The 27919-nt window shown below is 36.5% G+C and overlaps 1 protein-coding gene across 1 annotated transcript in view; it reads right to left on the bottom strand.

The window, feature by feature from the left end:
- Positions 1-697: 697 nt before the first annotated feature.
- Positions 698-27919, bottom strand: part of LOC123241891 (aldehyde oxidase 2-like) — a 109828-nt gene continuing 82606 nt past the window's right edge. The window contains exons 30-36 of the mRNA XM_044669392.1: positions 27378-27430; positions 22876-22990; positions 19638-19703; positions 19341-19529; positions 17737-17904; positions 994-1069; positions 698-841 (exon numbers count right to left, since the gene is read on the bottom strand). Of these exons, the coding sequence (XP_044525327.1) occupies positions 1016-1069; positions 17737-17904; positions 19341-19529; positions 19638-19703; positions 22876-22990; positions 27378-27430 (645 nt within the window). The 3' untranslated portion in view covers positions 698-841; positions 994-1015. The remainder of the gene's footprint in view (positions 842-993; positions 1070-17736; positions 17905-19340; positions 19530-19637; positions 19704-22875; positions 22991-27377; positions 27431-27919) is intronic.

The raw sequence follows: 27919 nt of genomic DNA, 5'->3' as shown, positions 1-27919 counted from the left end.
ATGTGACATTGTCCAAGTAACTAATGCTCTCTAAGACTCATTTTATTCATCTGTAAAATGAGTATTATGATAATTCTTATCTCAAAATATTTTTGAGAGGAAAGTGGGACAGGACCCCAGGTTTTTTTCTGAGTCCAAGTCCAAGTAGTACTATACCACTACTAACTAATGCTTTAATGAGAGTATAATAATTGAGGGTTTGGACTTTTGGAGGGGAGGAGAGGAGAGGGAGAGGAAGGAAGAGAGAGGGCTTTATGATGTAAAGATAAAAAGCATCCATATGAAAGTATTTTAAAAATATACTTAGATGAAGCGATTACCCTAATGCAGATAATAATATGGAAATAGGTCTTGATCAATGACACATATAAAACCCAGTAGAATTGCTTGTTGACTATGGAAGGGGAGTGGGAGGAGTGTGGGGAAAGAACATGAATCATGTCACCATGGAAAAATATTCTAAATTAATTAAATAAAAATTCAAATTAAAAAATATACTTAGGTGAAACCCCATTTCTAGCATTAAAGATGACTATGTTAGTTATCGTATTAGTTGAAGCCAAAGAAGGCCATATTTCTTTAAAAATTCCAAAAAAAAAAATTGCATCCTGCAAAGCATATGTTTGTGGATAAATGTACAATTATAGCCATCAAATTTCCTATCCAAGTGTTGGTCATCTTGTCATAACCTTGGGAATTGTAGCAGTGTTTCTAGTTGGATTATGTTTTCTATGGCTAGGTAGAATAAATCTGAAGAAGAATTCTGGGTCTAGTGTGGCTTAAAAAGGCACCCTTGTAATTTAGTTCATTCTTTTTTAATCATGGAAAGCCTCTTCAATATCTGGAAGACAAAAAAAAAGTTGTAGAGAATAAATACAGAAGAAAGAGTTCAAGGCCTCCCTTTAATGTAGTTGGCATGCCAACAAATAGTTGAATGGATAGGTTTCATAGTCACAGATAAAAGAATGAATTTGTGAACTGAAAGGATCTCACCTTTTTGAAAATGATGATGACATTAAGCTATAGGGATACACCAAGGCTTAAAGGTCTCTGCATCATCTATTGGGATCTAAGAAAGAAAACATGTAGCATCATTTCTTAATATTGTAATGATATCAAATGAACAATAAGTCACCATGAAAAGAATGTTCATATATCTTAAAATTTAAAAGAAAATTTACATGGGATAGCCCTAGGCCTTAGGAAAAGGAGCACTTCAAGATCAGATCTTTCTATGCTTATTGTAAAAGACCAGTTGCTTGGCTTTGGTTCTGTACTTCTTCCAGCCATCACATTTGACTTTCATGCCAGTGATGAGATTGACTTTAGCCATCTGGGAATTATGTACGTTGTGGTAGAAACCATTAGTGTGAATCCTGATGGTGAACTACTGGAGTGGTACCATCAGTATTTGATGGATGGAGGTACTGGGGCAAAGTGTGGGGATAGCTTTTATGGTAGCCATTGGAGTTGACTTTGTTGGAAACTGTCCTTTTCATGGTGACATTAACCCTACATCTTTCCCAAGATGGTAGCCAGTACTAAAGAGAGAGGCATCACAGGGTAGTGGACTGCATTCTGGACTTGGAGATCATTTAAAATCATGCCTGAGATGATGGGCAGATCACTTAACCCCTCTAAGCCTTGATTTCCTTATGTGGAAAATAAAGATAACAAAAATTGTAGTTTTCATAGGTTTTATCCATGTAGGTTTTCAATCCATAGGCTTCAAGGTTTCATCCTTGTAGTCTCTAAAATTCCATATAAATGTCAGCTCTTTTTATTTCAAATTTCAGCATCTATGAATTAGGCATCTTGTAGAACATTCATCCATATTGTCCTGTGGAAGATCCTTTTTACTGCCATCTTTTTCCCCCCCAAGAAATGGAGAACTTGGATCATGGACTCCTCTATCTCATCTTCTGTCCTTATACTCCTTCAAACCTCCGGCTTCCCAGGTAACCAGGCTCCTTGTCCCCCACAACCTATATCTGTATTCTTCAGCCACTCAGAACTTTCCTGAATTATAATGAGAATCTCTTGTTCTTTTGTCCTTCCCTCTGCCTTAATCCTCCTCAATCTGTTCTTCATCCTCCCCCAATCTCTGGTTATTCTATCCTTCCTTACTTTCCAAATTTATCATGCTTGTCCTGACCTCACTTTTTTCCTTTCACAGTCTTGATTCTATGATGAACAGTTCAACACTGCACTGTCTTCCACTCTCAAATAATCTCATTCGCCCCACCGTCCTGGACTGAGGGTGATGAGGGCCCAGGGAGGAAAGAGCATACAATATTCTCTCACTTCGACAAGACACCAATGCACTTGCTCGGTGAGCCTGTTTGTGGAAATGAAGGAAGGAAGAGCTGGGAAATGGGAAATGGCAGTTTCTCTCCCTAATTCAGAATATTATGCTGCTTCCTGTTAGCTTACTATTGTATCTGGTTACAAAAAGTCTTTTAATTGACTATTGTGCTGGAATTGAGTGGACATGAAAAAGGCAGGAACAGACCAAACCTTTCTCTCCTCCTCATGGCTTTTGAATCAAGAAGAAGAAATGCTTTGGACCTTGTTGTGGAATGAGAGCAAGAGATAGTAACAACAGTAGTAGATACTGCTGTGGCTGTCTTATCTACCCCCACCTGGGCTACCAGAGTCATACAGCTAGTAAGCAAAAGAGACCAGATTTGAACTCAGGAAAGTCCCAGACTGTCCCAGGTGTCCCAGACAACAAACTTACTTTCATCTTAAATCTTTTCCTTTGCCACTTCTTCCATCTACTGGCTCCCACTGAGACCTGACCCCCTCCTGATCACACAGCTCCCTGGCTGCCTTTTCTAGCCATTACTGTACTACCACACATTCCTCTGGAGCAGGTCAGGGAGTGGGGATACTCTTTGTTCTCCTCCACTACTTCCAAGTTCTCCCTCTACCATTCTCACTTGGTTAATTTCTTCCTTGGAGATTCATGCAATGGATATCTATGGATATCTACCATTTGGATAGCTCTTGTCTTTTGTCCTCCAGGATACTCCTTTCCTCAGTGATTTCAGCATCTGGTTTATTGTCTTTCTTTTTCTTCCTGCTCTCATGCTAGGGGGCTTCAACATACCTATTAATACTCTCTCAAATCTCCAAACCCCACAATTCTTCAACTTACTGATTTCATGTGACCTATTTACCCCATGTCAGCCACACACAAAAAGAGTCATATTTTGATCTTTCCATCACCCACAAATGCACCATTCTTATATTCTTAAACTCTTAAATTTGCCTGACAATCTATTACCATTCTACCTCTTCTGCCTTGAAACCCTAAATCCACACCATGATTTCCAGTTCTTTATAAAAATCAATATTACTTCAATATCAATTTTATAAAAATGAACAATTTTGAAAACATACAAACTGATGAAGAATGGAATGAACAGAACCAGGAGAACAATTTATACAATAACAATGACACTATAAAAATAAGTATTTTTGTAACCTTTAAAAACTGATCAATGAATGATGATTTTTTTTTTTCTTGGAAGCTTGAATAAGCTTCCAGAGGACCCATGATAGAGAAAGCCTCTGATAGAGAGGTGATGGATCCAAGGGACAGAATGAAAAATATTTTTTGAACTTAGACAATAAGGAAATTTGTTTTACTTGACTACACCTATAAGGAGTAGGGGGTGGGAAGGAGAGAAAATAGATCTGTCAATAAAATAGTTTAATTTGACACATGTAAAACCCAGTGGAATTGCTTGTTGGCTATGGGAGGGGATAGGAGGAGGGGAAGAAAAGAACATGAATCATGTAACCATGGAAAAATATTCTAAATTAATTAATTAAATAAAAATTTCAAATCACACAAAAAATAAGATTTAATTAAAAAAGAAATTTAAGAAAATTAAAAAAATTTTAAAAAAGAAAAAAAATTAAAAGAAAAAAGTCTTTCTTTATCCAGTCCCCACCTAGTACTTCTTCCTACTGAGATTACTTTATGTCGTTATGTACATATATGAACAAGTAGCTTTCAAAAATGTAAAATATAAACTAGTTATACAAGACCCACTTCTGGGGAAAAGAGTTATGAAAAGTTTTGCAGAATCCAGACTTCTGTGGTAGAGTTTATATATTACCTGTATTATATAAAAAAAATTCCTCATTTTTGAGGTAGTGAGTTGGGATTAGTATTTCTTTCCTTGTTTTGATTAGAGCCCACAAGGACCATAATTTTATTATGTCCTTAGAATGTGAAGACCTCAAGAAAATAGTATTGGGATCTACAATGCCAACCACGCATATTTAATTATCTATTCTCATTATGTTTCAAAATCTTAAAAGTGTCTCAACAGGTCAGTATATTATTCTGGGCCTTCTCTAAGCCCCCACAGTGACTTGTGTAATCTGAGGACCACAAGATCCTGTTATGTAGGGCATATCATCTAGTCCCTAGGTTCTGGGTTGGTTTGCACCATCACTCCCCATAATCTGTTGTGGTCAGATTTCATCAGAGTGAGTGGGAAAGTGTGTGACCCTCACTCATGGATTTTTAACCTCTAGAAAATAAAGAGCTGGTAGATTCTCTTTGTTCATATGTTTATTTTGGGTTTATACTCCCACCTACTTATAAAAAGATTTGAGGAAACAGGGAAGCAGCACTTTAAGAAGAAAACCAGAACAAAGACCCACAAAAAGGCACAGAGGAATGGATCTTGCCAGTAATCATCTGAAAAGAGCTAATTACTATAGTTGGTCATCGAAGTTAGCTCTAAGTTTCCTGGCAGCTAAGGCAAAAAGGGAAACAATTTGATTCCATGACTCTCTTATTTAACAAAAGAAAGTAAACACATTTGTCTGTGAAGACATTTTTTAGATGGAACTAAATCAGCAGTGACATTTGCTAGTTGGGTGATTCTAGAGGCTGAGTTTCTTCTGGAAGATGATGATAATAGTACTTTCTCGACCTGTCTCTAAGGGTTGTCAGGAAGAATATAATCTGTAAACTGAATAAATGTGTCATTATTTATTGCATGCATCCTTATAGAAAGGATTTTGACTTCTAGTGGACAATGCCAAAGAAGAATCACAGAATGTTACAGTTGGAAGGGACCTTGAAGATGAAGATTCTCAAACTCTTACTGGAATAAAGATTGTTTTACCAGATTCCCTCAAAGTGACCACTCAGACTTTACTAAAAAACTTTTAGTAAAAGAGAACCATGACCTCCTGAGGCAGCCCATTTCACTTTTAACAGCTCTAATAATTAGACAGTTTTTCCTTACCTTGAGCCAAAATTATGTCTCTGTAACTTCCACCCATTGTTTCTAATTCTGCCCTGAAGGGCCAAGCAAAACAAAATTGCCCTCAATTTTATCCCTTTTCCAGGTGGCAGCCCTCCAGATTCTTCAACACAACCATGATGTGCCCTCTAGGTATATACTCTTCTTCAGACTAAACACCCCAACTTTCTTGAATGGATTTTCCCATGCATCTCATGAGTACCTCATCTGGACATGATCTGCTTATCCACTGCTGTTGTTGTTCAGTCATTTCAGTCATGTCCCCTTTCTTCATGACCCCATTTAGGGTTTTCTTGGCAAAGATACTGGAGTGGTTTGCTATTCCCTTCTCCATTGTGTCCCCATTTTATAGATGAGGAATTGAGGCAAATTAGGGGTAAGTGACTCACACAGCTAGTAAGTGTCTGAAGCAATCAGGTCTTCCCAATTTCAGGTCCAGTGTTCTATCCACTGTGCCACCTCACTACCCAAACCTCTTGCCAATGGCCTTCCTAAGAACTGAACATAATACTGAACATATGGTCTGATTAGAGCAATGTACACCAAATTACCACCTTCTTGGATCCTGGATCCTGGGCTTCTCTTGTGTAGTTTAAGATCACCTTAGCTCTTATTTTTCAATCAAATCACATTATGGATTCCTATTGAATTTTTAATGCAAAGAGATAAACTGCTGACCAGTAAATATTGACTTCCCTATCTTGAACTGGTGAGGCTGAGTTTTTTGAAACCAAGTGGAAAGACTTTATATTTAATTATATCTAAATGTGTGAAGTCATTAGTGCAGGGAATGCTTGGTATGGAAACTCCCTATTTCAATGCTGACTGGAAATGTCTGTGATTTATAATCTTAGATTAGTATCTTGGGCCATTGAGGGGTTAAATGACTTGTTCGTGGTTACACAGCTAGCAGGTGTCAGTGGCAATTTGAACCCAGTTCTTCCTTATATTCTACTACTCCAAATGCCTATTTATCCATATTAATTACCATCCTATTAAATGTAGCCCAATATTTCTAGCCTACAATATTTTTGGGTCTTGATTCTACCACCCAGTACATTTTAGCCATCTCTCTCAGTTTTGTGAAAATTTGATAAACAAGCCATTCATGCTTTTATCTGTTATGGATAAAAATGTTGGAACAACCCAGAGTCAAGTTAGGTCCCTGGGGGGTCCTATACTGGATATGTTCCATTGTTGAACCATTAATGACTACTAATTGGGTCAAGTCATTCTACCAGTTGGAAATCCACTTATTTTGTCTGACCCACATCTCTGACTTTTTCACAGGAATATGAGAGACTTTGTTAAATGGTTTGCTAAAATCCAAGCGAATTCTATAGTATTTTCCTGATACATTAATCTGCTCTATTCATAAAGAAAATGAGGTTAGCTTGGCATGATTATGGTCTTGAGGAAACATCCTGGTTCTTTGTGATCACTTCTTCCTTTTCTAGATTTTCACTAAGTAACATATTGTAGAATCTTGCCAGTAATTGAAGTCAAATTTCAAAGCCTATAATTTGTAAACTCTTTTCTCTTTCCTTTTTGGAAAATGAGGGGTAACATTTGGACTTCTCTAATCCTGCAATACTTTTCTTACAATCTATGATTATTCACTAATAGTAGCTGAACAATCACATCTGCCAGTTTTTTTTTTTTTTGTACCCAAGGATGTAAATTGCCTGGGTCTGGTGATATGTATTCGTCAAGAGTAGCTATACTTTCTTTTATTATTTCCTATGCTGTTGTTCAGTCCTTTCAGTCATATCTGACTCTTCATAACCCCATTTTGGGTTGTGTGTGTTGGCTTTTTTTTTTTTTTTTGCAAAGATATTGGAGTAGTTTGCCATTTCCTTCTCTGGTTCATTTTATAGATGAATACAGGATGAAATGACTTGCCCACTATCACACAGCCAGTAAATGTCTGAGACTGGATTTGAACTCATGAAGCCGAGTCTTCCTGATTCCAAGCCCAGTGTTCTCTCCAACATGCCATCTAGTTACCCTCATTATTTCCTTACTTATCTTGAGTTTCAATCCCTTTATAAACTATACTCCCCCTTTTTTTCTTCTAAAAATTATCCTCTATGGCAGAGAAAATAGTAGAAGTTGAGACAAGTACAAGTCTTGTCCTTTCTCCATATTTACTTTTCACTATCCCATCCATTCTGAACAGAGAGTGTTTCTACTAACCTTTTTTTGGTATTCCTCTATTTTTTTAAACCCTTACCTTCCATCTTAGAATCAATACTATGTATTAGTTCCAAGGCAAAAGAGTGGCAAGGACTAGGCAATGAGGGTTAAGTGACTTGCCCACGGTTCCACAGCTGGAAGTGTCTGAGGCCAAATTTGAACCCAGGACCTCCCATCTCTAGGCCTGACTTTCAATCCACTGAGCCACCCAGCTGCCACCTATTCCTCTATTTTTAATGTGGCTAAACAACAACAATAAAAAACCCCTTTCAAGTATATATTCAAGTCTTCAATTAAAGTTTTATAAAAATTATAGAGCATAGTTCTTGTATCAGTCTTGAATAGGGTGATGATATAACATGAAAACATAATTCAGTGTTGCATCATATAAAATGATAAATAAGAAGGAATTCAGAGAACATGTTAAAGCTTGTAAAAACCAATGTAGGAAGATGAAAGCAGAACCAGGAAAACAATACATAATCCTGGTAGTTGTTGTCTTTAGACCCCCAGGTCATTTCCCTTTCTTTCTCAATGATTTTGGTACATGGCTCACATTTTTCTTCCCATCCCAATTCTTACCCTTAGTATGCCCTTCAATTGGGGAATGGCTGAACAAATTGTGGTATCTTTTGGTGATGGAATACTACTGTGCTCAAAGGAATAATAAACTGGAGGAGTTCCATGTGAACTGGAGAGACCTCCAGGAATTGATGCAGAGCGAAAGGAGCAGAACCAGGAGAACACTGTACACAGAGACTGATACACTGTGGCAAAATTGAATGTAATGGACCTCTGTACTAGCAGCAATGCAATGACACAGGACAACTCTGAGCGACTTATGGTAAAGAACGCTACCCAATTCTTACCCTCATACTAGGGGACTTTTCACATATATATACCGATTCTTCCTCAAATACCATAACCACTTAGTTTCTTGACCTCCTCCATTCTCCAGACTTACTCCTCTACCCTCCCTTACCTGCACACAAAGATGCTCTATTTGGTGCCCAAAGCCCATCCCACCTTCCAGTCTTCTTCCACCGTACCACCAACCACATACTCTTCAACCTAGTGACACTAGCCTCTTGGACTCCCCTTCTCCACTCTGGGCATTTTATCCCTGGGTTACCCTCCCTTTTTATCTCTTCTTACTGGCTTCCTTTAAATCCTAACTAAAAGCCTTTCCCACCTACTCTTAATTCTAGTACCTTCTCTTTGTTGGTTGTTTCCAATTTATTCTCCATATAGGTTGCTCATACATATTTGTTTGCTTGTTTTCTCCCCCATTAGATTGTGAGGTTTTTGAAGGCAAGGATTGCTTATCTTTTGCTTCTTTTTGTATTCCCAGCACAGTCCTTGGCACATAGTAGGTGTTTAATAAATATTTGTTGACTGACACAATGAATACAGTAATTTAAATGAAAACAACACTAAAAGGAAGATAAATTCAGATTAAATGTAATAATCAATTTTGGTTACAGAGAACAGATGATTAAACACTCTTCTCAGTGGGGGTAGGGGAAAATATGTATGTTGAATTCCGCATATGCTGCCAAGAGCAGTCATTTATCTGCTGGATGGTTTTATTTAATTGCTTTTCTTTGGTACAAGAGAGCTATCAGTGCAGGGGAGGGAATACATCAAGAAATGACTGGTGCAAAAAAAAACCTCAAAAGGGATCAATAAAATATTTAAAAAATTTTAATTCAATTAAGATATTTTCTTCAAGAGTCTAGGTCTAGACTAATATTATTTAGGTCCTTTGATTCTGGATGATCTAAACTTAATAGAATTTGGATATGTGGAACAATAGGTTTCTAGTATGTATCCTCAATTCTTTTAAACTACAGATGTCTTAAGTAAACCTTTGGCAGATAGTAAGTCACACTTGATTTTTCACAATTGAATTAACTATACCCTGCTATGCAGATTACCTATGTTGTTTGTAAAATTGAGAACCACAGACTTTAAGTACCAGATGTGAAGGTTGCAAAGCTTTCATTAAACTGTGAAAGTTTAAGAGCCTGATTTGTTTTCTCACCCACACATAAGGCCAAATTATTTCATCATGGTGGTGGGCACCAGGGTTATATGCAAGGAGAACCCTTTTTTCCCCTTAAAAAAAGAACTTTGAATTTTCTTAAGCTTTTGCATATATAGTTGGGAAAGACCCTGGAGTTCTTTGCCATGTATAACAGGGGAGAATTGGCTTTAGCATGAAAGACTTAGAGAAAGTTCTACTATCAAATCCTATCATTCATAGAGAAACCTGGGGGCAGCTAGGTGGCTCAGTGGATAGAGAACCAAGCCTAGAGACAGTAGGTCCTGGGTTCTGATCTGGCCTCAAATAGTGGACAAGTCACTTAACTCCCATTGCCTAGCCCTTACTGTTCTTTTGCCTTGGAACCAATACACAGTATGGATTCCAAGATGGAAGATTAAAAAAAATAGAATCTGTAAGTTCTCTGATTCTATGTGGCCTTAGGAAAATGACTTCAACTCTCTAGTCCTCAGATAGAGGAATTTCCTCACCTATCAAGTGGAAAGGTTCTCCTGTGTATTGAAAAATATTCACTGTAGCACTTTTTGTGGTAGCAAAGAACTGGAAATAAAGTGGATACTCATCAGTTGGAAAATGGTTGAACAAACTGGCCTATAAATATAATGGAGTACTATGGTGCAACAAGAAATGCTGATTATGAGGAATTGAGAAAAACATGAAAAGACTTAGATAAACTGCTGCAGAATGAACCAAGCAAGCTAAAACACAATAAACAATGACTACAACAATGCAAATGAAAAAAATTCTCAAAGGAAGCTGAACTTTGGCCCCAGGGAACAGATCTCCCTATAGTAGCTACCTTTTCCAGGTGGGTTGGAGAATGGTGCATATGTTGTCAGATGTGATCTACAGAAACTATGGTTGGGTTGGCTTTGTTTAATTATTTTTCTTTATTAAAAGGAAGAGTTTAATTCAGGGATGGAGGTAGGGATAGATTATTTCTGGGAATAATTATAATGTCAAAGTAAACACTATCAATAAAACTACTTATTTTTAAATTAGAAAGACTGAACTAGACTATTTCTAAGGGTCTTTTTTTTCTAGTTCTAACATCCTAGCATCTATGTTTTGCTCCTATCAGGGTGAGTAGAATAAATTGACTTTTTTGATAGGTTTGCTCAAGATTATCCTCTTAAATGCTGGGAAATGCATATAAAATATGATAATTTAATTTTTTGTGCAATAGATGTTGAGCTGTTCCTCCTCATAGTAACCAACTGGCCAACAAGTCTAGTTGATTCATAAGACAGCTCCCAAAGATAATAAAGTCTAGATGTCAGAGTCGAGGAAGGTCAACTTTATATACTTTTTATGCACTTGTCATCTAAAAATTTGTATTATATTTATCCATGAACATGGTATATTTTCTACCACTACATTGTAGGATCCTTAAGGCTAGGAACCCATATTCTATATCTATCTATCTATCTATCTATCTATCTATCTATCTATCAATCCATCCATCCATTGATCTATTGATCTATCAATTGATCTTTCTTTCCTAGTACCTATACAGTATATTGTATAGAATAGATGCTCATTAAATGCTTTTTTGTAAACAAATACTTTTATGTTCTTTGTCATAATATGAACCCATTTCACCTAGAGGCAGTACCAAGTTGCTTGAGATATAAATTGAGAAGATGGGAGGCTAGGAAGTAGTCCTGTGTGACACTATTAAGTATGGAGATTCCATCTATCACGAGACTATTCCCACCAACTCTTAGTTTCTCAACAGTATGACTGTTTTGTTATATGGTTTGGTCTACCTATTGTTGTCTATTGAGTCCACGTCTTAGGACAGATTATTGGATCCTGCAGATAACCTGTAATGATCTTAACTGGGTTCTCAGTCACTTAGTCAACAAGCATTTATTAAGCCTTAACTATGTGCCAAGCACTGTGCTACACTTCCTTCTAGACTTAGTTCAACTCTTGCCTTCTCTAGGAGACCTTTCCCATCTCTTCCAGTTACCTTCTCTCTGAGATGATCTTCCATTTACATTTTCTAAAGGCTATATTTTCATAGTTATTTGCATGTTTTCATCCTATAGAAATGTGAGTTCTTTAAAGATTAGAGACCATGCCATGTTTTACACATTTCTTTGTATTTATTGCCTTTAGCACAAAGCCTGCCTTAATAAATGCTTATTGATTAATTTCCTAGGTCCAAAAGATATAAAGAAAAAAGAAAAGGCAGTCCTGATTCAAGGAGTTTACATTTTAATCAAAGGAAATAAATTATACATAAATCATATCTATGAGATACAGAATTGTGGAAGATATTCTTAGAGGGGAAGGCACTAGCAGCTGGGGTGTCTGGGAAAGGCATCTTATAAGAAATGAGATTTAAAATGAGCCTTAAAGAAAGCCAGGAGTTTTAAGAGTCAGAAATGAGGAGGAAGAACATTCTAGACATGGGGACAGCCAAAGGGACAGAGATGGGAGATGGAGCATGATGTGTGAGAAACAGCAAGTAGGCAGGGATTGTAGCATGCACAGAGGAGATTAATGTATTAAAAGACTGAAAAGACAGCAAAGGATCAGATTACCAAAGAGAGGAGTTTATATCTGATCTTGGAGGTAATAGGGAACGATCAGTTTATTGAATAAGGAGATATGGGATGGAGGTTGGGGGGGAACATTTTTAGATCTATGCCTTAGGAAAAGCACTTTGTTGGCTGTGTGAAGGATGGACTGAAGGGGGAAGAGATTCAAGCTCAAAACAAAAGAAAACAAAAAACAATTAGAAGACTCTTCCAATAGTCTAAGCTAGAGATATTAAGACTTGACCTAAGATGGTTACTATGAGTAAAGAAGGAAAATGTTTGAGACATGGTATAGAGAAAGGAATTACAAGATCTGGCCCCTGACTGGATGTGTGGGGTGAGGAAGATTAAGGAACCCAGGAATGCTCTGAGGTAGTGAATTTGGGTAACCAGAGGATTATGTTGCCATCTTGCTTGCTCCGTGTACTATATGCTAGTTTAGAAAACCGATTTCTGCTTTTTGTTGAAAAGATAGTAGACAGAGTTTTGACAGAATGTTCAACATACTGATTAATGTATACTTTGGTGGCAGGAGATAAAGGATTTTCCTTGTTAAATATGGGGTATAATAAATTTTGTTCCCAATTTGAGGGAAATCTAATTTTGAGAGGGAATTAGGATGAAATGATTTGGCAAAGTTTGAGACATATATGCTAAGCAATTCTGATAACAAGAGATCTCCCAAGGAATTTCATAAATTTTAAGTATTTTATCATAAATATTTAGATAGGGCTACTGGATTTTGGCTGAGAAACTCACTGTAATCTACAAAATATGGAAAGACTATCCTAAGATATTCAGGAAAGCTTTTCAGAATGATCAAAAAGAGATAATGTCTAAAAAGAAGGAGTTCACAGGACCGTGTGGTGTATGTGTGTGTGTGTGTGTGTGTGTGTGTGTGTGTGTATATATATATATATATATGGAGAGAGAGAGAGAGAGACTATATATAGTTAAATTCCAATACTAATACAAGGAAAAAATACAGCAAATTTTACAAAGATAGCTATGACATACCAAAGAATATCAATCAAGATTATAGTAGATTTCTTAAAGAAGACTAGGAATAATTAGAAAAATAAGAATATGACAAACATAATATTAAGAAGCATTGACACCAAACCCACACTTGTCTCTCTAGGAAAATTTAGCATGCCAGGTGAAAACAAGAGGAGGACATTTACAAAGCATTTAGATTTCTAAAATCTCATAGAAAAACCATTTGCATTTCAAAGGAATTTTGAAGACAAGTCTTCAAGCCCCAAAGATAAGGATTTAAAATGATTCACACTTTTCAAATCAAGATTAAGCAATAACTAATTAAATGCCAGAACCCTTCAGGGTATTATATTGCCTAAATCACTAAAAATTTCAGAAATGTAAAAGGAAACTATTTTTGGCAAAGAGGAAGAAAGCAAGAGTTAAAGAAATCTATGTAGTTAGTAGTATAATGCTTAAGAATTTAGTTTTTGTTGTTAGAAGTAATAACAATAAGATTAAAATAGAAAATATAATAATGCAGAGTGGTAGAAGATGGAGAATTGCCATGTTAATTGGATCAACAACTAAAAGAAAAGAAAAAAGTGGATTAAAAGGCAGAACCTGGCAATTTGTTACTTACATGAAGACATATTTTCAGAAAACATATTTAACTCTTTACATTTAGAAAGCTTTCAAAAGTCAATTTAACAGTAGTCAGAAGGTCAGCTTTGGAGTTAGGAAGACCTGAGTTTAGCTCCTGCCTCTGACACATCCTGGCTGCTATATCACAATGAAGATCCAGGATAATATAAGAGAGCAGAACTTCTATATACTACATTTACAAGTCATAATGTAATAAAATTAGTAGTAGTCACTTAACATATTTTAGCTTCAGTTTTCTTTTTTAGTAGAATGAGGTTAATAATAGCCCCTATGTCACAGGGCTGTTGTAGATATCAAATGAGATGAAGGTATGCAAAATGTTTTATAAATCTTAAAATAAGTTATACTCATGGCAAAATAACTATAAAATGAATAAAAGGGGGTTAAATGCATGTGGAAATTAAAAAGTGATCTTCTAAGTAATGCCCGAATGAGAGGGAAAATTAAAAAATAATAATAAAGTACCAAAGACAATGAGTCTGCAATGAGTTTAAAATCTCTGGGCTACAGCCAAAACAATACTTAGAATTCATAATGCTAAATGCCTGCATGAATAAGAAAGAGGAACTTTGCAAGAGAAATTTTCACTAGAATTAAAAGATGCTAAAAACAGATTGGGGAAATAATAATTCATAGTACTGAATGCTTATATTAATAAGAAAGTGAATCTTAGCAAGATAAGGGTGCACTAGAATTAAAAGATGCTAAAAATAAATTGTGGAAATAAAGGTAGAAAAGGAACAAAGCCCCACACCAACAGAAAGCAGAGAAAAATAGCCAAAATACTAAAATTAATATAACTGAAGATAAGAAAACAATTGAAATGAAGCAATGATACAAAAGCTGTTCTTTGAAAAGTTCTACAGAACTGATAAACAATTAACAAATATAATCTTTTAGAAAGAGAGTGCAAGTTAAATTTTGAAATAAGAAAGTGAAGGTCATAATGAGGGCAAAAGAAGAAATATTTAAATGCCGATTTATATTTTGAGGTAGCCAGAGTGGGGTTGAGCTTAGACTCAAGAAGCCCAGAATATGGCAGCCATGTTGAGTCAAGGGTGATGGACAGTTACCTGCTTAGAATGCAGAATGGACTGAGCTTGGCATTAGCCTGGCATGAGCCAAGGCAGTTAGGCTTGGGTATAAAAGGAGTGGATCTGAACTCATCTTGGTCTCAGTTGGAGATATTTGGGTGAGAATGGAAAGGATTTAGGCAATAGTCTATACTCTACTTAGCAACCAGCTTTAACTATCAGACTGATACAACTGTGTTCCATCAATCTCTGTTTCCTGACTTATAACCACCAAGAAGATCAGCAAAGATAACTATCATTCAGCAGGGTCAAACCTTGACTTAGGGTTGAGGCCTGTCTGGCCTCAGCTGGGCTGTTAGCCAAATAAGATTTGATCAACAATATCCAAGTGAAGATTCAACATCAATTTATTCATCTAGATTTATTTAGGATTCCCAATTTCCACTTTCCATCAATTATCCAGTTCCCCTTTCCCTAATCTCAACTATTAAATCATCTTATAAAAAATTACTTACTTGAGAGTCTCAAAGATCTAGTGGGGCTTCAGTTGACTGTGTCCTGTGTCAACTTAGGAAAGGGGTTTATTTCAATATTCCTTTAATCAACTTCTTAAGAACAAAGCTGCAGTCAGACAGATCAAACTAATGAATTAATCTTTATAGATCAAATAATCAAATCTATAGGGAATTAAGTAAAGGGATATAGCCATCAACATCAAACTTACAGGGCTTCAGTTGGATGAGGGTTAGCTGAATTCTACTATCAGCTGATTCCTAGCTTTAGCTGTTAGTCCTGGATTACTGTTAGCCATCTGGGGATTGGAGTAAGCAGATGCTACATATTCTCCTTTTAACATCAACTGCATTGGGTTGACTTTTGGGTTCACTACCATATCTAGGTGTCCCATTAGGACTCAAAACTCCCAATTAACTCAGTCCCCAGATTGACCATAACACAACCCTAGACAATTACTAACTTTGTGATCCTGGGCAAGTCATGTAATCTCTGCCTATCTCATTTTCTTTCACTGTTAATAATAGCCCAGAGTTGTTGTGAGGATCAAATAAAATGATTTTTGTAAAGCACTCAGCACAGTCTCTGACAGAGTATACAACAAATTCTTGTTTCTTCCCTCCATCCCTCTAATAATAAAATAAGTAGATGCTCTAAGTAGATAAATATCAAAAAGATAAATCAGATAGGAGATTAAAGAGCTCCCCTGCACAAAGGTACTATGTTCAGATGGATTCACAAATTAATTCTACCAAACTTTGAAAGACCAAAACATTCCTGTTAAGACAAAGAAGTTTTTTTTTAAATAGAGAAAAATGTCAGGTCACCATTTCTTCCTATGAATAAAATAGTATTTTAATCCTTAAAATAAGAGATGATGTAGAAAAAAAATTTAGGCCTATATCAATAATAAATACCAATGCAAAAAATATTAAACAAAATCTCCACAGATAAAATATAGCTATACATTAATAAATATATTATGATCAGGTAGGATTTGTAACTGTAATGCAAAGATGATTTAATATTGGGAAACCAACATATATCAACAGTAAAGATGACATAATTATGTTATGAGACGCTGAGAGCTTTATATAAAATGCAGCTTTAGTTTATGTTAAAAACACTAGAATCTAGGAATGGAAACATTTTTCTTTAATATGACAAAAATCTATTTGAAATCATGAGCTAATATTATGCATAATGGAACAATATTAGAAACACTGCTATTGAAAAGAGATATAAAAGCATGATTATTTGCCTTATACTTTGACACTTCTTCATGCCTTCAAATGTTAGTAATAAGGAATAAATAATAATAAACTATAGGACTAAGCATGGGTATTAAAATTTTTTAAATTTGGAGAATGGGAAAGCAAATTGAATATTTCTAGAGGATACAATAGGTAATAAGCATGAGAGATGAGATTTGGACTCAGTTCCTCTTAAGCCAGGGTCAATCCTCTTATCTACTTTACCTTGCCATTCTTGTATTGAGCAGTAGTTTGAGGCCAAACTTCCGAGGTGAATTGAAATTAGAATTAGTCCAGTCTTACTGTTTCCAAGGTTACTTCACTGAGTGGCTGGATGAAAAAGGGTTTTGAATCTTGGACACTGAATAATTAGCTTCAGAATCTTGCCCCAGATGCCTTAACCCTGGGTTATCTTCCTTCTCTATAAAATGGGGGTGGTGGTGATGATAGCCTTTATTATAAAGGCTTAGTGTATAGTTCAAATGGGCTAACATACATAAAGCACTCAGCAATCTTTAAAATGTTGGCTATTATCATTATATTACTGTAATCAGGTCTCATAAATAGATGGGTGTTAAAATAAAACAGGAAGGGTGGAAGTTCTGGATTTTTCCATTTACTATCCCATTCTAATACATTCTAACAAAGGCTATTTAGTTATTATGAAATTTAGTCAAGAATATCTTCACAATGAACTGGAGGAATTCCATGTGAACTGGAAAGACCTCCAGGAAGTGATGCAGAGTGAAAGGAACAGGACCAGGAGAACATTGTACACAGAGACGGATACACTGTGGCACAATCGAATGTAATGAACTTCTCTACTAGCAGCAATGCAATGATCCAGGACAATTATGAGGAAATTATGAGAAAGAAAGCTATCCACACCCAGAGAAAGAACTGTGGGAGTAGAAACACAGAAGAGAAACAACTGCTTGATCACACGGGTCGATGGGGATATGACTGGGGATGTAGACTAAATGATCAACCTAGTGCAAATATCAATAATATGGAAATAGGTCTTGATCAATGACAGATGTAACCCCCCCCCCCAAAAGAATATCTTCACAGTGCATCCATTTGTTCTGGGAAATGCTATATAAATAGGAAAAAAAGTTTCTTATTTATGATAGGAAACAGTAAAATAAAATCCCCCAAATTATAGGAGGGTGAAGGATAATTCCGTACCATCTCCGTGAACCTGTCTGCACAAGCCATTCGAATTCGTTCTGGAGTCGCTGGGCTGTTCAGCGTAAAAACTTCCGTTAAACCCCTTTCTTTGCGAGCTGCTGTCACTGCATCACTTATGGCAAAGAACACAGAACATCCCAGGAACATACCCGACTCACCCAGGCCCTGCGTGAAAGGATAATCTTGTTTAGAAATTCATCTACCTTCAGGAACTCCCAATTCTTTGGGTTTGCTTCCATTTTAGAATGATCATGATTCTGTTCTTGGTGAAATACCAGCAAAAGCTAAAATAAGTACTCCCTAAGTAAGTGGAGGTCAAAGAGATAGATAGGGCCCATTCATTTATGAGAAGAGAGAAAGAAAATATTTCATAGCATATGATATGTAGTCTAAATGTATATAGCCTTAAAATGTTAGTGAAATATAACTTGTGATACTATGTGATATAGCAGAAAGAATATTCCTTTGGAATCAGAGGTCCTGAACTTAAATCCCTCCTCTGATATTTACTGATGTTGGGCAAAGTCACTTGGCTTCCACTGGCCTCAGTTTCTTCACCTGTAAAATGAGAGGTTAGTCTAGAATGGTCTCTAGAGGTCCCTGATAGCTATAGGTCCATGATCCTAGATTATAAAACATAGACAAAATGACTAGGCTCTTGTGTGTCAATTGACCCTGGGATTATAGGACTAGTATTTATTACATCCTTTCTGTCTTGCAAAGACTTCTAATCCAGTAGGTTTCTTAAGAATTTAAAGGCATAATATTTTTTTCTTCCTTTCAGAACCTTTTTAATCTTAGTATTCCACATCTGGGGAAAACCTATATTGAAAGCAAGAAGATATTTAGAAAGGACTAGATTCCTGTGGTCTCATGTATTGCTAAATACTTTTGGATTTGTAAAGTAAGAGGAACTGGGAGGCTTCATATAGATCCTCTTTTAGAGTCCTGCTACCGAGAAGCCTTTTTTCCACCCCCAAAACCCTAAGTATAGCTTTTGCTCTGAATACTCTAATTTGCAATCTGCACACTGCAGATCTTAAAACTCTAGTTTTACTTTCTTAGGGATAGTCATGAGTTCATGCATTTGGAAGAAAAACCTGAATAACTTTCTATACTCAATTTCCCAAGAGAAGAAGCAAGGGCCTCTGGTTAGCATTTGAAGATTATTCATAAAAATGAGACTTTATGGAATATGGGGGACTTGGGGATCCCAGAATCATGATTATGCCAGGTATTAGGCTTATCTCATTTATCCAGTCTTGGCCTGAATTTGATCATCTATTAAAAGAAGATATTGGGAGAGATGTTTTCTAAGGAACCTGATCGATAGACCTGATAACAACTGATTTTTATGTTCTATTTTGACTCCAACCATCATCCCTACACTATCTTAGTTACAGGGAACTCTTTCCATTGCTTCTTTTTCTTCTTTTTTTTAAACCCTCACCTGCCGTCTTAGAATCAATACCATGGATTGGTTCCAAGGCAAAAGAGTGGTAAGGGCTAGGCAATGGGGGCTAAGGGACTTGCTAAGGCCACAGCTAGGAAGTGGCCAGATTTAATTTCCATTACTTCTAGAATATGTCATAGGTACTTACTTTAGATGAATAGATTGCCATTGGGTTCTGTGATGATGTCAATAAGGAAACATTAAGTTCCTCTGGGACGTCAGAGACTGTAGGAATTTTATACTCATCAGGGCCCTTAGAATGTAATACTCCTTCAGGAGAATATTTCAATTCTTCTATTGTATAAAGACCCAAGCCCTGAATGAATGAGCCTTCAATCTGCAAAGGGACAATTTCAAGAAAATTTTAAACAATATCTTGAGAGGACAATCATAACAGCAATCATTTTTCAAGGTGACCTACACCTCTAAATACATTAGTACCTACCTGTCCTATATCTATGGCTGGATTTATGCTGCAACTTGCATCCATGACTATGTCAGTTCTTATGTTCTAGAAAAAAAAATCAAGAGCTACATTTAAAAAATATTGCATTTTTAAAGATATTGTTCTTTGAAAGAGCTCCCATTCCTCCCAGAGCCATTCCCTAAAGACATTCCACTTTACTGCTTTCATGTTTTTGTATCCCTGGCATTTACCAAAATGCCTAACATATAAGGGCTTATTAAGTGCTTACTTGTGCCATCTTTCTATCCATGTGTCTCTCTGTCTGTCTACCCAACTGTCTCTTTAGCTATCTATCTCTCTCGACCTATCTGCCCATCTACGAAAAGGAACTGAAAAGCCCCATTCTCACAGAGATTAAACCTAAAGTCAAAACCAATGGCTCATCTTTGTATTTATTTCTCTAGCTTCCCATAAGGAGATAAAGACTATTTCTAGAGTAAGCCATAAAAACTGGGACCTCATTAATAACAAACTTTGGTTTGCACCGTTATGAGATTATAAACTTCCTGGAAGATTCAAAGGTCCTTGAAGGGAGGGACCATATTTGCTTCCACATCTCCAGGTATTTCGCAGTGCTTTGTACAGAACAAAATATTTAATACAATTTTATTGAATTGAATGGAGTGGTTAGTAGGTTGGAACAATAAGCAACAACAATTAGCAATAGTTTTAAGCAGAAAAATTACAGCATAATACTTTGAGTAAAAATTTGAAAGTGGTTCTTGTTCATTTAACAAATTCAATTATAAGAATGTGAAAGTTGAGAAGAGTATTTGACCTGGTCATAGAGTAAATTACTGAGGATGGTTGAGAAAAATGTTATGAGAGACTGTGTAGGTCCATGAGAATCCTGGAAATAAGGTGGTTGTCAGAATATCAGAGAACAGAGATTATTTTGTTTTTCTCCTCTTTCTATCACCAGTTGCCTAGCATTGGCACCAGCCTAGCACCCTAGGAGGTGCTTAATAAATGATTGTTGTTGGACTGATTCAAGATTGTAATTACCAAACAATGATCAAAATTCCAGAGGATCTCCGATCTTATCAAGTGCCACCCATACATGTCTATCCTGGACAACTCCTATCCATGTCCTCCTTTAAGTTCCCAATGGAGGGATCCAGTTGGTGTGTTGGGGACCCTCATTGCCTTCTCTCAACATATGGATTCCAGTGAAGGATGTAGGCTGTCCATCAATTATCCCTTGCTTTTCCAGTTAGACATAAGAGGTTGAGAAAAAGACTTTGGAATGTCTGAGGGAGGAGAAATCACTTGCAGCTAGAGGATTCAGGAAAAGTTTGAATCTAAATTGTAAGATGAATTTTTATAAACAAACTACCAATTTGTTAGAGATATAAATCAATAGTAAATCTGAAGAAAATAAAAATGATATATAGCATATAATCAAACCAGTTCTAACCTGACCAATTAAAACATGCCACTGACATTGAAAAATATATTAATCCAACGGATAAAAGAACAGACATTGATAGGCTAATATAATTTCCTAAAAAGAAAAAAATGAACTATATCAACCAATGATTCAATAAAGAGAATGAAAGACTTCCTAATTTGGCTCAGCCAACAATTTGATCTTTTTGCCAAGGAGAGAGAGATGGCTGCTAAGAATAACGTTGGCTAAAAATATGAACTAATTTGTAAAATCTTTTGGAGATGTATGATGGAAATTCTGAGTAGTTCTGCCTCATAAAACAATAGGAAACAGTAGAAAGCAAGTCTACAAAAAGCTTAGAAAAGTCTTGCAAAGTCAGAATATCTTCGGATCATTTAAGAATAAACTTGGAAAGAAGATAACCATGGAATAAAAATGGAAAAGGTATATAAATGTTATCTTATTTTTAAAAATATTCCACTTTTTAATTATTATTTTTATTATTTTTGAAGTTCTTTAATTAACTTATTTTAAGTATTTTCCCATGGTTACATGATTCATGTTCTTTACTTCCCCTTTTCCTTCCCCCCTCCCAAAGCCAACAAGCATTCCACTGGGTTATACATGTATATAAAGGTTATCTTAAACAGACTTTTCTATATCAATAAAAGTAGAACCATCACAATGAGACTCTATTGCAGTCCCTGGTATATTGCCAGAGAAAGTTGGAATGCCATTAAGAATGATGATAAGATAAGGTATTAGACTATATTTCTTGACCAAGAACCAGCCTTCCAATATTTGGAGAGGCCCATTACTGGCTTGGTCATAGGGTGACAAAAGTTATTTCACTTAATATTTTTCTTAGGCAGAATTAATGATTTTTGGAGGAACAAGTCTGTGTACAGTACCCAAAATATTTGCAAAAAAAAATTTTTTTTTATCAATAATTCCCCACTGGGGTCTTTAGAAACTTTGCAGAAATATCATTTCAGAATGCTTTCTTTTTCTTAAGGCCATTTACTAAGTTACTTACCTATTCTTTAAAACTAGATATATACAATATTCAATACCCATGGTCCCTGATCTTTGCAGAGAAGATAGAGAGTTACCCTTTCTCAACTAATCTCCAGGGTCAAGTTTCTTGGCCATTGCTATTTTCATTTACATTTTGTAATCAGAGGTATGCTGGTAAATGTTTAACAACCACCTCTGCAAAAAAAAAAAAATGTACATACACTTTTAAGCTTAATCGGCATTATATACATTTTCTCCATCACTTAAAGGGTTTCTTAAATTTTCCCTTACTCAAGGAACAGAATAGCTTTTGGGGAAATATTCTTTTAGTTTTCTGGAGTAAAATATACATGCAGTTGGTGTTTAGTGTTTTTTACCCAGACAGTGAAGTCTATAGTATGCACTAAAATGTTAGTTTTTTTTGGGGGGGGGGTCATATGAGGAAATTTAGAGGTAGAACTGGACATTTAAACATTCTTATGCAAATGAAAGTATCTTGGTCTTATCTTTCCTTTTTTTTAAGCTCTTACTTTCTATCTTAGGAACAACTCTAATACAAAAGAGCAAAGGCTAGGCAAGTGAGGCTAAGTGACTTGTCTAGGATCACACAGCTAGGAAGCATATGAGGCCAAATTTGAACCCAGGCCCTCCCAATTTCAAGCTTAGCACTCTATCTACTGAGCCACTTAGCTGTTTCTGTCTTATTTTTTCAACAACTTGTACACTATGATCTACCTCAATAAACGACAGAAAAGTTTTTAAAGCAATCAAAGGAAACAAAAATTTATTATTTGTGAAAGCAATAGTAACCTTATGAGCTCCTGTCAGGCAGTCAATTTCAACTTCAGAACACGCAGCTCCATCAACATAGTATGGAAATGGGTCACCTTCCCCTTTCTCCCAGTCCATGTTCGCCTTATAGCCTCTGGGGAAAACAATAAAGACTGTGGCATCAGCGTTAGTGTGGGAGTAACATGATACTATTTTTTAAAGCTATATAGAATCAATTAAATAATAAATCAAATCCTGATTTGTAGCATTTGCTGAATTCTGAAATGTAAATGTTCATACTAATAATTTAGTAATTGTCTCTTTGTAGCCAATTTTGTATATATTGTTTTCCTAGTGCTTACTTCATGTCTTCTCATGCTCCTCTGAATTCTTCATAATAATTATTTATTATGATACATTTATAGTCTATTTTATTTATCTATTACAACTTGTTTAGCTACTTCACCGATGATGAACATCTACTTTGTTTCTAGTTTTTTTTGGTAACAACAACAACAAAAAAGTATTGTTATGAAAATTGTGGTGTATATGAGACCCTTCCTTATTTGTCCTCCTTGTGGATTATGCTTAACAGTGGGATTTCTGAGAAAAAGGATAAGGATATTTTATAACTTTAAAAAATGTAATTCTCAACTGCCTTTTGGAATGGTTAGGCCAATTCATGTCTTCATCAATAATTATTAAGATGTCAGTTTTTCTGATAATGCCCCTTGGACACTGATTTTTTTATCTTCTGTCATTCTTTCCAATTTTTCTGGATTTTTCTGAATTCAATTCTGAAACTTCAGAACTGTTTTGATTCACAGTTCTCTTATTGATTAGTGATTTGGAACACTTTTTCAAATTTTACCTTCCAAGATATTATCTCTTTTCTGGGTTTTTGTGACACTACACTTTTGGTTCTTCTCTTATTAGTCTAATTGTTCCACGATTCTTGTGTGAGATTATCTGTCTCTCCCCAACTGTGGGTGTGACCCAAAGGCATGGCCCTAGGACTTCTTTCTCTTCACTCTCTCCTCCTTCTGCTCATCTTCATCATTTTCTTTTTTTTCTCCTCTCATCTCATGAGATATATTATCATCTTCATGAAGATGAGTTGTGATCTATAAATCATGAGACAAAATCTATAGATTCATCATCATCTAATGTTTCCCGAGAGCAAGTCCCAAAGACCTTAAAACCATAAATTTACAGTAGGAAGGGACCATAGAGGCCATTTAGCTCAACTGCTTCATTTTACAGGTGAGGAAAGTGAGACTGAGAGAGGTTAAGTTACCTGCCCAAGGTCTGATTAAGTAATCAGAAAAGTTAAGATTTGAGCCCAGGTCTTCTGAATCTAAATCCAAGGTTTTACCATTGTACTATGATACCTCTCCTCACTAAATGACTTGAACATTTCAAACTTGGATGCCTCAGTGACATCTCGAATTTAGTGGAACTAAAACATAACACATCTTTCCCCCCAAACTTGCCTCTTTACCAAACTTTTCTGCTTCTGTACCACTCATCTCCTGGTCTTCAAATTCCATAACCTCAGCATTCCTCTCATCTCCCCCCTCTCCCTCATCTTACAAATCCATTCCATTGTCAAAGCTTGCCATTTCTACTGCCACAAAAAATTTGAATTTTTTTTGGTCATACATGACATTCTATTTCCTGTCTTGGTGCCTTTTTCATTGTCTCTCCCCTACCCTCCCCTTTACCCCTCCTATCCTCTCTACCTGGAATGTGTTCCTTCTTTACCTCTGCTTCACAAGAATACTTCCTTCCTTCAAGTCTTCAGGTTCAAGCATAACCTCCTTATGATGCCTTTCCTGATCTTCCAACTAGTTGTGATTTCCCTCCCTCACCCCCTTATATCTATTTTATATTGTTAATATATGTACTCAAGGATATAAATTTCTCCCTGAATACTGCTTTGGCTGCATCCCATAGATTTTGGTATGATGCCTCATCATTGTCATTCTCTTCATTAATTAAATTATTAATTGTTTCTATGATTTGTTCTTTAACTGATTTTGGAGAATCATATTATTTAATTTCCAATTAATTATCTCCATATTCTAGATGACACAACTGAGTCTCAGAAAGCTTGGTAGAAATAACTCTAGGCTTGAAGTCAGAAGTTCTGGGTTCAAGGTCTTGCTATGCTAAATAACTTGGGCATGCTTATAGGTAATTCTTATTTTTAAAACCTGGGGGCAGCTGGGTAGCTCAGTGGATTGAGAGCCAGGCCTAGAGACGAGAGGTCCTAGGTTCAGGTCTGGCCTCAGACACTTCCCAGCTGTATGACCCTGGGCAAGTCACTTGACCCCCATTGCCTACCCTTACCACTCTTCTGCCTAGGAGCCAATACACAGAAGTTAAGGGTTTAAAATAAAAAAAAACATTAAAAAAAAACAACCTTACCTTCTGTCTTAGAATCAATACTAAGCATTGTTTCTAAGGCGGGAGAGCAATAAGGAGTATGCAATTGGGGTTAAGTGACTTACCCAGGATCACATAGCTAAGAAGTATCTGAGGGCACATTTGAACCTAAGACCTCCTGCCTCCAGGGCTGGTTCTCAATCCACTGAGCCACCTAGCTGCTCCTATGCTTATAAATTATTACTAAATATTCTATCTTTTTGTCACTTGTCCAAGATGGCCAATGATATCATGGGGTGATGTCTTGACTTGACTGTGAATTAGATTTAGTGAGGCAGCGTTGTCAGACTCACTCTCTCTTCCAGTCATTCAAATTCAATTGCAAGACAAAAATCAAGATGGTTGGCGATGGTCCAGGATACAGTGGATGAGCCTGGAGTCTTTAATTTCTGATTAAGCTTTAAGTACTCCAAAGATTCTTCAGCTGCCTTCATGACTGCTGAAACAAACCATTCTGTTCCACCTGTTCCACTGGGGGAAGTCTTAACAGGCTTGGGGTAGAAATCTCCCTCCCAACATGCCAGTTACTCTCAACCTGGTTTAGTCCATCTGCCAAAATGGTTTTACCATGTTGTGGCTGCTTCTTGGAGCCACCGGGGAGAGTTGGGTGTCAGGTGGACACCAAAAGGGAATGACTGGCCCAAAGGTTCTAGTCCTCCTGAAACATCCCATACATCCCTTTCTATCTCCTTACAATATACGGAAGCTACAATTGCAATAAAAAATGCAGTGAAATAATTAAGTATTGCAATTCAGCCTTTTCTAGCTTAATGTAGTTCTTTGACTACATCAGTCTTTATTTCTCACAGGATGCATCTCCAAGCCAATTTGGGATTATTAACAACAGTTTCCAGTTATGGAACATTTTCTAAGCTTGAAATCTAGAAGGGACCTTAAAGCTCACATAGTTGAATTTCTTCATTTTACATATGAAGAAACTGAGGCTCAGAGAGCTGAAGTGACTTTTTTAAGGTCACATGTTAAATGGCATAGGTAGGATTGAAACCCGAGACCCTCTAACTTCAAATCCAGACCTTTTTGAGTTAAGCATTTTTACATGCATTCCATCTAAGTCTCAGAAGAACTCTGTTAACAGATGAGGAAATTAAATCCTGGCTTGACATATTAAGCACCAGAACCGGTACTCAAACCTGGGTCCTCAACTTTTGACTCACAATTTCTAGGCTCTTTCCACTAAACTACCAAATCTTAGGGTACCTTGGAGATCAGCAGTACTCAAAGAGTGTTTTTAAGACTCTTAGGAGGGTCTTTGAGAAACTTTCAGGTGATTTTCAAGGTGAAGATTTTCTTAATAATTCCAAGACATTTGCCAAGAAAATACTCCTTTCTTTTTTTCAGCTATGTAACTGTGTGAGGCCATTTTTTTCTTCACATACCTCAGCCTAACAATACATCACAACATATTGTGATATGAGAATCTAGCTGTCTTCTATTAAGCCAGATATTAGAGAAATTTGCAAAAATACATAAAACTGTGTTATTTTTCATTTTTCATTTGGGAAAATATAGTTATTTTTCATAAAATGATATTTAAGTTAGCATATAAAGGTTTACCATTTTATTTTAAAATGAATTAATGATAAAGAAACATTTTAAAAATTATTTTAAATTTCAGATATAGCAAATATTAATGAATATAACCTAAATGAACAAAAGCTCTTCTGGGCCTGAAATAATTTTTAAAAGAGCAAAAAGATTCTAAGACCAACAAAACATTTGAGAACTGTTGATCTAGGCCCTGTGTTGGTGAACCTATGGTACGTGTGCTGGAGGGGGGGCCCTTTCCTTCTCCTCTCCATGCTTGCCTGTGGACATTCCTCACTTCAACCACCCCTCTGCCCAGCAGCCCAATGGGAGCACTTCCTTCCTCCCCTGGCTGGGGTGGGGTGGGGTGGGGCTTACATGCACATGAGGGTCACAGTTTGGGTACTCGGGCTGTAAAAGGTTTGTCATCACTGATTTAGGCTAACTTTCTGTATGTTATAGATAAGGAAACAGACTCATAAGTTAGTTAATAAATAGATATTTAATGTCCTGAAATTTCTCAAAAAAGAGGAGAAAACTTTTTTTACCTGAAGTATCCTGTAGCTGAAAGGCTGATTCTCTGTTCAAATGCTGCTTCAACCTGCAGAATGCGTACATTTATTCAAGGTAAACTCCTGGTTGAGGAAACATAAGAATGTGCCTGGCCCCAGTGTCCAGGGATTGGGTGATTGTGTATTTGGGAAGTTATTGAACTTGAGAGGTCCTCACACTTCACCATCCAGACCAGAGATGAGGTTGCTGCTTAGAAGATCCAGCTGCTTCCCATGGCCCACTATAGCTAGCTGGCCCCATCTACGCTTCAGGTCTGGCCATCTTCTTATCTGCTGCTTGTATGCCTAGTCCTTGATCACTTCACCCACTTATCCAGCTCTGGAATCATTCTCATATTAATATGCCATTGCTTCCAGAAAGAACATCAATCTACACCTCTTTGATTCCACTCATCAACCCTGTGGCTTTGTCTCCTTCTTTCCTTCCTTCTTTCCTTCCTCCCTCCCTCTGTGCCACCTTCCTTCCTTCCTTCCTTCCTTCCTTCCTTCCTTCCTTCCTTCCTTCCTTCCTTCCTTCC

Source organism: Gracilinanus agilis, chromosome 3 (genome assembly GCF_016433145.1).
Source record: "Gracilinanus agilis isolate LMUSP501 chromosome 3, AgileGrace, whole genome shotgun sequence".
NCBI classification, from domain to species: Eukaryota; Metazoa; Chordata; class Mammalia; order Didelphimorphia; family Didelphidae; genus Gracilinanus; species Gracilinanus agilis.
Note: the sequence above shows the minus strand (reverse complement) of the source record. Positions and strands in the feature narration are given on the sequence as shown.